Source organism: Adiantum capillus-veneris, chromosome 14 (assembly GCF_014529385.1).
Source record: "Adiantum capillus-veneris isolate H3 chromosome 14, ASM1452938v2, whole genome shotgun sequence".
Classification (NCBI taxonomy): Eukaryota; Viridiplantae; Streptophyta; class Polypodiopsida; order Polypodiales; family Pteridaceae; genus Adiantum; species Adiantum capillus-veneris.
This window is the reverse complement of record NC_140944.1, coordinates 160,039,846-160,050,347: the sequence shown is the minus strand read 5'-3', so window position 1 is coordinate 160,050,347 and position 10,502 is coordinate 160,039,846. Positions and strand designations below refer to the sequence as shown.

General features: G+C 39.2%; 1 protein-coding gene and 1 pseudogene across 1 annotated transcript; both read right to left on the bottom strand.

Moving 5' to 3' along the window:
- Nucleotides 1-898: 898 nt before the first annotated feature.
- On the bottom strand, nt 899-1,933 carry LOC147443475 (uncharacterized). Its single transcript, XM_086529879.1, has 4 exons — nt 1,757-1,933; nt 1,587-1,670; nt 1,110-1,258; nt 899-1,031 (listed from the first exon to the last, which is right to left on the bottom strand). The coding sequence occupies exons 1-4, from the start codon at nt 1,931-1,933 to the stop codon at nt 899-901; spliced, it is 543 nt and encodes a 180-aa protein (XP_086386005.1).
- A 3,447-nt stretch (nt 1,934-5,380) lies between these two features.
- LOC147443474 (uncharacterized) lies at nt 5,381-10,331 on the bottom strand (annotated as a pseudogene).
- Between the last annotated feature and the right edge of the window lie 171 nt (nt 10,332-10,502).

Below are 10,502 nucleotides of genomic sequence, written 5' to 3'. Positions count from 1 at the left end.
CAGCGAGCAGCCAGTGACGAGCTCGATGAGGAGCAATATGCGCTTAGCAGGGCTTGGCTATGGCCGCAAGGGAATAGCGCGCCTCTCTACCACTGCATGGCGCACCGCTCAAGCCCGCCTGCTCGCCCAAACATGCACCACAGCTCTCGTCCCAAAAGGGAAGGTCTCCCCCGTTTTGGCAAAAAGCCCCAGCTAAAAATGGAAAAAGTTTTTAAAAGGAGTGGTTCTCACCCTAGGAGCAGTTTTTAGAGGCCAAGGATGACCACGCCTAGAGAGAGAGAGTGGAAGAGAGTTGCCAGCTCTGATACCAGTGTAATGAACTAGGCCACTAGGCTGCTGGTGATCCTCCTCCCAACCTCCCTTTATAGGGTAGGCTCCTAGCCCCTTGCCCTAGATGGATCCCCTGTCCACATTGCCTAGCCCGCGGCCCGTGGCCGTAAGCCTTGCCTAGCCTAGTCATTAGGGTACAGGACCCGTGTCCTGACAATTCCCATGGTAAATGCACAGGCTTCTTCAAATGGTTATTATAGATCACAAAGAGAACCCAATGGTCCCTTTTAAAGCAATCAACACACTTTGCATTAGAAGGATATTAAACACTATTATATAACTTGTAAGTAGAAACAAGGACAATAAATCATACCTATCAACAATTGGCATGAATAGAAATAAGTACTTGGACATGTCTACATCCCCAAGAAAAATTTGGACTCCTATGCTATCCTCGTATAAGCGTGGCTTTAGAAAATTAAACCATAAACTATCAAGGAACCAAACCTTATCAAGAATATCTTTTGACAATACATTCTCCATCCACCTACAATGGGTCAATTCTAATACATTGTTATTTAGAGTATAAAAATCATTTACGTTCTATTGAATCTAAAATGGATGAGAACTACATCATGAAAAGATTCCTGGTTCTCATAGATGCCTTTTCATCCATAATAGCATTAACTAAAGTCACATCAACTTCGACAAGTATAGTAGATCTTTGTGATCTTAATTGAATGGATAAGCCACCCTCATATCTAAAAGAGAAAATTTGAAATTATAATTACATATAAATCAATGTATAAAACTAAACAATCCAAGCTATCAATAATAACCTTTCTTGCATAAGCCCGATGTCACTCGATGAAGAATCCAAGTGAATCTCGCCATTAGAGATTACTAGTGTAGATGATGTGATAATATTTGGTGTGGGAGAGATAATGATTGCATCATGGTGAGGCCTAGAGCCAATAGACCATTGTATCTAAAAAACATTAGTCCAACATACAAGTAACATAAGATATTTCTAATACCAAAGACACCATAAGTCTCACAATAAAATAAAACTAGTGTGGTTGAACCTTTGGAGTTTTGTGAGTTGGAGTGGATTCTTTCTTTTTCTTGGCTAGGGAGGTTTCTAAGTGACACTCCTCGTAGTACCTTCTTCTTGTTTGCACTTTAGTTGGTACTTAAAAAGGTCCATGGTAGTCAATTGTTGATAGATTTTTCTACAAAGCAAGAGAGAGTACACCATTTTTATTTAAAGAAGAATATGATCAAGACAAGCATACTATTAAAAAAAAACTACATACCGGAGTTGATGATAGATTGGCATTATTATCCTCATCATTAAACATCTCTTTCTCTGATGGATCTTTTTCTAAGACATGTTGTCTCTAAATAAAGAAAATATGATTGAAGAACAGGAAAGCGTGATGAAACTCAAGCAAAACAAAGATTCAAGAATAGTAATTTTTCTTACATGTGCATCATATCCTTCATCAATCGTTCTTTGAATAGTCGCAATACATTCTACCTTTGTCGCCATGTACGCATCCATAGCCTCAGCCAAGACATTTTTGAGAGACACATCTTTTGGCCCTTTCATTTCCCTTTCACCATCGTTCATGGAATCCCATACGCCGAGTGCCTCTTTCATCTTGCGTTTTTCTTGTGTTTTCTTGTTTCTCTCAAACTTCTGTTGTGCACTATTGAATCGAATATGAGATTACTTCTCGTATATTACCGATTGAGAAGAACTTTCATTGCGCAAACCCGGGGGTCGTCCACTTTTTCTCTTAGGAATAGAATGTATTATTCCATGGACTTGGTTGAGATGCTCCATCATTTCCATCCTCCTAGTATAGCATATATTCTTGGATATACATTCTTCACTCGCTATGCATCGTCGAGCTTGTCGTCCATTTTTGAGTGAGATATCCTCGTACAAGAAAACCTTGTTGCTCATCAAGATGTTTTTATGATGAACCACGTAGAGAAGAGAAAGAGAAAGAGTATAAGAGAATGTGAGAAATGTGTAGAGAAGAGGTAACAAAATTGGGCAAATACGACTATTGATGTAAGTAGAAGAGAAAGAGAGAGATTCTCTGTGTGTGAATCCCTCTCAAGAGAAGACAAGAGAGAGAGAGAGTGTATGAAAGAGAGAGATAGAGAGAGAAAAAAAACCTGCAAACTTTTGAGCTAACTGCATGGGGTAAGAGAGAGATGAAACGCCTATTGTGTAGAGCCCATAGAGAGAGAGAAAACTCTTTGAAGTTGTGTGTGTGTGTGTGTGTGTGTGTGTGTGTGTGTGTGTGAGAGAGAGAGAGAGAGAGAGAGAGAGAGAGAGAGAGAGAGAGAGAGAGAGAGAGAGCATGGTCCTCTCCATCAGCAGTCAAGAGGCCCGTTTTGACGTTGTGGGGCGGAAAGAAAACACACACAATGTCTCTAGAATCACCCAACACACACTCTTTGAATAACACACATGCAACAGGGGCACCAGGACCAGGCCCAATTTGGCCTGATTCCACACACACAACACCAATTTACCACAAAAGAAAGATCTTGAGCACCCAAACACTCAAATAATCACCCTCAATGAAACACCCAATTCTTACACACACACACACACACACACATAAAATCAGCACATAGGGGAGAGGAAACCCTTATCTTGCTCAACAAATTGATAAAATAGGACTCTAATAGAAGGGATGGCTCATAAACATAGAGCTCTTAATACCAAAAGAGGGCTAATTCACAAACAGAGCCTTCACACACACACATGAAGAGCTCTATTGACTGCAAAAAATGGGTACATTTTTGGACTAAATGGACAACACCATTGTGTCCGCAACGGCCAAAAACCCCCAATTACAACTTTACTTTTCCATAATCTGACTCCAAATGAGAGAGATATGGCAAAAACAAGCTCCTCTCACAAGCTCTCCCTTGCTGATTTCTCAGCCTCTTACACAAGTTCTACCAAGAGAGATGTATGCACACTACTCTAATGTGCACACATGAAAATATGGGGAATGTCAACTATGTGTGAACCACAATGTGAACTATGTAAGGCCTCACAATATGGACCATTTGTGTATACAATATAAGGAATGTAAACTATATATGTGAACTATATGTGAACTATGTGTGAACTATGCAAGACCTGGCAATATGGACCATATGTGTATACAATGTATCTAGGTGTGAACTAGATTGAAGAGGAGGAAGGCAGAGAGTTGTACCAAGAGAGATGTATGCACACATGGAAATATGAGGAATGTGAACTAGGTTGAAGGTAGATAGTTCTACGAAGAGGGATGTATGCACACTACTCTAATGTGCACACATGAAAATATGGGGAACGTCAACTATGTGTGAATCACAATGTGAACTATGTGTGAACTATGCAAGGCTTGGCAATATGGACCATTTGTGTATACAATATAAGGAATGTAAACTATGTGAACTATGTGTGAACTGTGTGTGAACTATGCAAGACCTGGCAATATGGACCATATGTGTATACAATGTGTCTAGGTGTGAAATAGATTGAAGAGGAGGAAGGCAGAGAGTTGTACCAAGAGAGATGTATGCACACATGGAAATATGAGGAATGTGAACTAGGTTGAAGGTAGATAGTTCTACCAAGAGGGATGTATGCACACTACTCTAATGTGCACACATGAAAATATGGGGAATGTCAACTATGTGTGATTCACAATGTGAACTATGCAAGGCCTGGAAATATGGACCATTTGTGTATACAATATAAGGAATGTAAACTATGTGAACTATATATGAACTGTGCGTGAACGATGCAAGACCTGGCAATATGGACCATTTGTGTATACAATGTAAGGAATGTAAACTATGTGAACTATATGTGAACTGTGTGTGAACTATGCAAGACCTGGCAATATGGACCATATGTGCATACAATGTATCTAGGTGTGAACTAGGTTGAAGAGGAGGAAGGTAGAGAGTTGTACCGAGAGCTATGTATGCACACATGGAAATATGAGGAATGTGAACTATGTGTGAACTACATGTGAACTATGCAAGACCTGGGAATATGGACCCTATGTGTATACAATGTAAACTAGGTGTGAACTAGGTTGAAGAGGAGGAAGGCAGAGATTTGTAGCAAGAGGGATGTATGCACACATGGAAATATGAGGAATTGAACTATGTGTTAACTACATGTGAACTATGCAAGACCTAGGAATATGGACCATGTGTGTATACAATGTAAACTAGGTGTGAACTAGGTTGAAGAGAAGGAAGGCAGAGAGTTGTAGCAAGAGGGATGTATGCACACATGGAAATATGAGGAATGTGAACTATGTGTGAACTACATGTGAACTATGCAAGACGTGGGAATATGGACCATGTGTGTATACAATGTAAACTAGGTGTGAACTATATGTGAACTAGGTGGAAGAGAAGGAAGGCAGAGAGTTGTAGCAAGAGGAATGTATGCACAGATGTAGCTATGGTAGCCACTTGTAGCTTCTTTCTACCTCCAAGTCTTCTTTGAGTCACGTTTGCTTGTATTTGTTGAATGCTTCCTCTCATAGGCATCTCGATTTGAGTGGGTGCTAGAGTATTCATAAGAATTTGCTTGCTCATGTTAATTTGATGCATGAAGGCAAGTTTTTTAGAAGAACTACTCTCTTGTAGTTCACCCTCAATCTTTGAAAGGATGCTTCTCACTTCACTAACACAAGTTAAGACTGCACTATTATCCGCTCCAGAACTCAAGTTTGCCTCTTTGCTCTCCATGTCACTCTCCTCATCCTCAAAATGATCTACCTTTGTGTCCTCACACAAATACTCCTTGCTCATGCCATGTGCTTTATCCACAATTGGAAGAATGGGAAGCAAGTACGGGATATGCTTCTCTATGATTAGGCGTAGGGCATAAATGAGGAGCCATGGATGCTAAAGCGTCCCGAATCAACTAAAAAAAAAATCACTTGTTATGAAAACAAGTAAATTAAAATGATTGAACCATAGATAAAATTTGAAATACCTATCTCTTGTTTTTGCTTGAAGAACTCTAGCAAACTCCCACCCATGCGAGTGCCGGTTGTACTATCACCTACAAGAGAATGTAGAAGGTCCAGATAGACCTATTGATTCGTGCATCCAAAAGGTTATACTTTATGTATTGCCATAATCTTTCCACTAAGTTTGTTGTGTCCACATTTCCATAATTGAATAGCCGACCAAACTTGGGCCATCTCTCACGCCAAGGAGAATCATGTCCGCACCATCCATTTGTCACATATCTTTGCACATTCACATATTCTACATAGTGTTGTAAAATCCCTTGATAGTTGTGTTCAAAATCAAACTCATTGACACAATACATGAGTGTTGTCATAGAAGAGTAGAGATGATCTTGGCGCTTCTTTGGAACCTACATGTATGTAAGGTTCTTTAATACACATATACTAATGCACGCACAAGAGATAGTGCATCAATATTAAAAAATAATACATACCTTTGGAAGAAGATTCTCTATCCATGATTTCTTTGTATGGAACCAACAAAGAAGGATATGACAAGAAACTTGTTGGCAGAGTCCCAAGCCTTGGTTTTCCCAACAATAATGATCTTCATTAACCACTTTAAGAAAATCATCAAGCTTTGTTTGGCATTTGTCAATAACAAGTGCCATAGGTTGACGTCCTTCATTCTAGAAAAGATCACCCTAAGGGTTTTCTCTAGAGAAATACTTTCATGGTTTGATCCTGGATCATTTGTGCACATCAAAAACCAAATGGGTATCCCAATACCATGTTGGTTTGGTAATAGAGCTCCATATAAATCGCATTTGTCTTGAAAGTACTATCACACACACACACACACACATGAAATCAGCACATAGGGGAGAGGAAACCCTTATCTTGCTCAACAAATTGATAAAATAGGACTCTAATAGAAGGGATGGCTCATAAACATAGAGCTCTTAATACCAAAAGAGGGCTAATTCACAAACAGAGCCTTCACAAACACACACATGAAGAGCTCTGTTGACTGCAAAAAATGGGTACATTTTTGGACTCAACGAACAGCACCATTGTGTCCGAAACAGCCAAAAACCCCCAATTACAACTTTACTTTGCCATAATCTGACTCCAAATGAGAGAGATATGGCAAAAACAAGCTCCTCTCACAAGCTCTCCCTTGCTGATTTCTCAGCCTCTTACACAAGTTCTACCAAGAGGGATGTATGCACACTACTCTAATGTGCACACATGAAAATATGGGGAATGTCAACTATGTGTGAACCACAATGTGAACTATGTGTGAACTATGTAAGGCCTCGCAATATGGACCATTTGTGTATACAATATAAGGAATGTAAACTATATATGTGAACTATATGTGAACTATGTGTGAACTATGCAAGACCTGGCAATATGGACCATATGTGTATACAATGTATCTAGGTGTGAACTAGATTGAAGAGGAGGAAGGCAGAGAGTTGTACCAAGAGAGATGTATGCACACATGGAAATATGAGGAATGTGAACTAGGTTGAAGGTAGATAGTTCTACGAAGAGGGATGTATGCACACTACTCTAATGTGCACACATGAAAATATGGGGAACGTCAACTATGTGTGAATCACAATGTGAACTATGTGTGAGCTATGCAAGGCTTGGCAATATGGACCATTTGTGTATACAATATAAGGAATGTAAACTATGTGAACTATGTGTGAACTGTGTGTGAACTATGCAAGACCTGGCAATATGGACCATATGTGTATACAATCTATCTAGGTGTGAAATAGATTGAAGAGGAGGAAGGCAGAGAGTTGTACCAAGAGAGATGTATGCACACATGGAAATATGAGGAATGTGAACTAGGTTGAAGGTAGATAGTTCTACCAAGAGGGATGTATGCACACTACTCTAATGTGCACACATGAAAATATGGGGAATGTCAACTATGTGTGATTCACAATGTGAACTATGCAAGGCCTGGAAATATGGACCATTTGTGTATACAATATTAGGAATGTAAACTATGTGAACTATATATGAACTGTGTGTGAACTATGCAAGACCTGGCAATATGGACCATTTGTGTATACAATGTAAGGAATGTAAACTATGTGAACTATATGTGAACTATGCAAGACCTGGCAATATGGACCATATGTGTATACAATGTATCTAGGTGTGAACTAGGTTGAAGAGGAGGAAGGTAGAGAGTTGTACCAAGAGCTATGTATGCACACATGGAAATATGAGGAATGTGAACTATGTGTGAACTACATGTGAACAATGCAAGACCTGGGAATATAGACCCTATGTGTATACAATGTAAACTAGGTGTGAACTAGGTTGAAGAGGAGGAAGGCAGAGATTTGTAGCAAGAGGGATGTATGCACACATGGAAATATGAGGAATTGAACTATGTGTTAACTACATGTGAACTATGCAAGACCTAGGAATATGGACCATGTGTGTATACAATGTAAACTAGGTGTGAACTAGGTTGAAGAGAAGGAAGGCAGAGAGTTGTAGCAAGAGGGATGTATGCACACATGGAAATATGAGGAATGTGAACTATGTGTGAACTACATGTGAACTATGCAAGACGTGGGAATATGGACCATGTGTGTATACAATGTAAACTAGGTGTGAACTATATGTGAACTAGGTGGAAGAGAAGGAAGGCAGAGAGTTGTAGCAAGAGGGATGTATGCACAGATGTAGCTATGGTAGCCACTTGTAGCTTCTTTCTACCTCCAAGTCTTCTTTGAGTCACGTTTGCTTGTATTTGTTGAATGCTTCCTCTCATAGGCATCTCGATTTGAGTGGGTGCTAGAGTATTCATAAGAATTTGCTTGCTCATGTTAATTTGATGCATGAAGGCAAGTTTTTTAGAAGAACTACTCTCTTGTAGTTCACCCTCAATCTTTGAAAGGATGCTTCTCACTTCACTAACACAAGTTAAGACTGCACTATTATCCGCTCCAGAACTCAAGTTTGCCTCTTTGCTCTCCATGTCACTCTCCTCATCCTCAAAATGATCTACCTTTGTGTCCTCACACAAATACTCCTTGCTCATGCCATGTGCTTTATCCACAATTGGAAGAATGGGAAGCAAGTACGGGATATGCTTCTCTATGATTAGGCGTAGGGCATAAATGAGGAGCCATGGATGCTAAAGCGTCCCGAATCAACTAAAAAAAAAATCACTTGTTATGAAAACAAGTAAATTAAAATGATTGAACCATAGATAAAATTTGAAATACCTATCTCTTGTTTTTGCTTGAAGAACTCTAGCAAACTCCCACCCATGCGAGTGCCGGTTGTACTATCACCTACAAGAGAATGTAGAAGGTCCAGATAGACCTATTGATTCGTGCATCCAAAAGGTTATACTTTATGTATTGCCATAATCTTTCCACTAAGTTTGTTGTGTCCACATTTCCATAATTGAATAGCCGACCAAACTTGGGCCATCTCTCACGCCAAGGAGAATCATGTCCGCACCATCCATTTGTCACATATCTTTGCACATTCACATATTCTACATAGTGTTGTAAAATCCCTTGATAGTTGTGTTCAAAATCAAACTCATTGACACAATACATGAGTGTTGTCATAGAAGAGTAGAGATGATCTTGGCGCTTCTTTGGAACCTACATGTATGTAAGGTTCTTTAATACACATATACTAATGCACGCACAAGATATAGTGCATCAATATTAAAAAATAATACATACCTTTGGAAGAAGATTCTCTACCCATGCTTTCTTTGTATGGAACCAACAAGGAAGGATATGACAGGAAACTTGTTGGCAGAGTCCCAAGCCTTGGTTTTCCCAACAATAATGATCTTCATTAACCACTTTAAGAAAATCATCAAGCTTTGTTTGGCATTTGTCAATAACAAGTGCCATAGGTTGACGTCCTTCATTCTAGAAAAGATCACCCTAAGGGTTTTCTCTAGAGAAATACTTTCATGGTTTGATCCTGGATCATTTGTGCACATCAAAAACCAAATGGGTATCCCAATACCATGTTGGTTTGGTAATAGAGCTCCATATAAATCGCATTTGTCTTGAAAGTACTATCAATAGCCCATGAATTATGTGTAGAAAATTGCATTGCCATGTCTAGCATCCAATTATCTTGAATAATAATAATGAAAGGCTTATCCTTATCATCTTGTGCATGAGGATTGTAAGGTTGGCAATAGCACACCTAGCAAGATACGAATGTTAGCTTACTTTTACTAACCACATCCTTACACTTATATGGAGGAAGAATTTAATGCATACCTTGCCTTGAGCCTTTAACATGCAAGACTCACTCCACATGGCGGTCCAGTCATCTTTTGAGATCTTCCCTATATTTACAAAAAATAATAATCTATATCATGAATAAAGATAGCAAGGACAAGGTGTAAGTTATATTAAAACGCCATATAAATAGTACCTTGAATCCGTATTTGATAAGACAACATGGAAATATCCCTTTGAATCATAAAGAACCTAAACATTACTTGATCAATTGGAGAAGACCGCTCATAATGCAATCTTTCTTTTGACAAAGACATCTTTGCCACATGCCGTGAGCTACCCACATCAAATAAAATCTTCCATACAACATTCAATGACATTTGGATGGACTGGTAAGTGATACGAATCCTCACGTGTGCCAGGGGAATTCCCTTCATGAAGAGGAAATAATGAAATAGAGGCATTTTGTATCCTTAAAATACACTACTCTCACCTTGAAAGGGCAACCACATTTCTTGGATCTCCTTAGTCTCTTCTTAGTTCCTTTCCTTTCTGCTTTTCCACCTCTATGGCATGCATAATCAACAACTGTCTTGTATCGGCCATGGTACTTACTTGAACGAACCATTATTAGCCTCACTTTGTGCTGACTCCATCAAATCTTGGTCAACATTTGATGCCTCAACACTTATTTCATGCCTAAGAAGTATGGTAGTGTCTTTTCTTGGATGTGATTGGGATACACTGGGATTTTGGTTCCATATCTTACATTCACAAACATCAAGGAGGTCCTTCACATATGCAATAGGAATCCCATGCCTTCTAATGTCTACACACCATGTAGAATTAGTTTTTTGGATAGTTTCACCAAAACCTAAATGACATGTTCCATCTCCCATTGTATGTGACATTCTTGCACAATGCTTTCCCACTCCTCTATGTAGGAGATTTT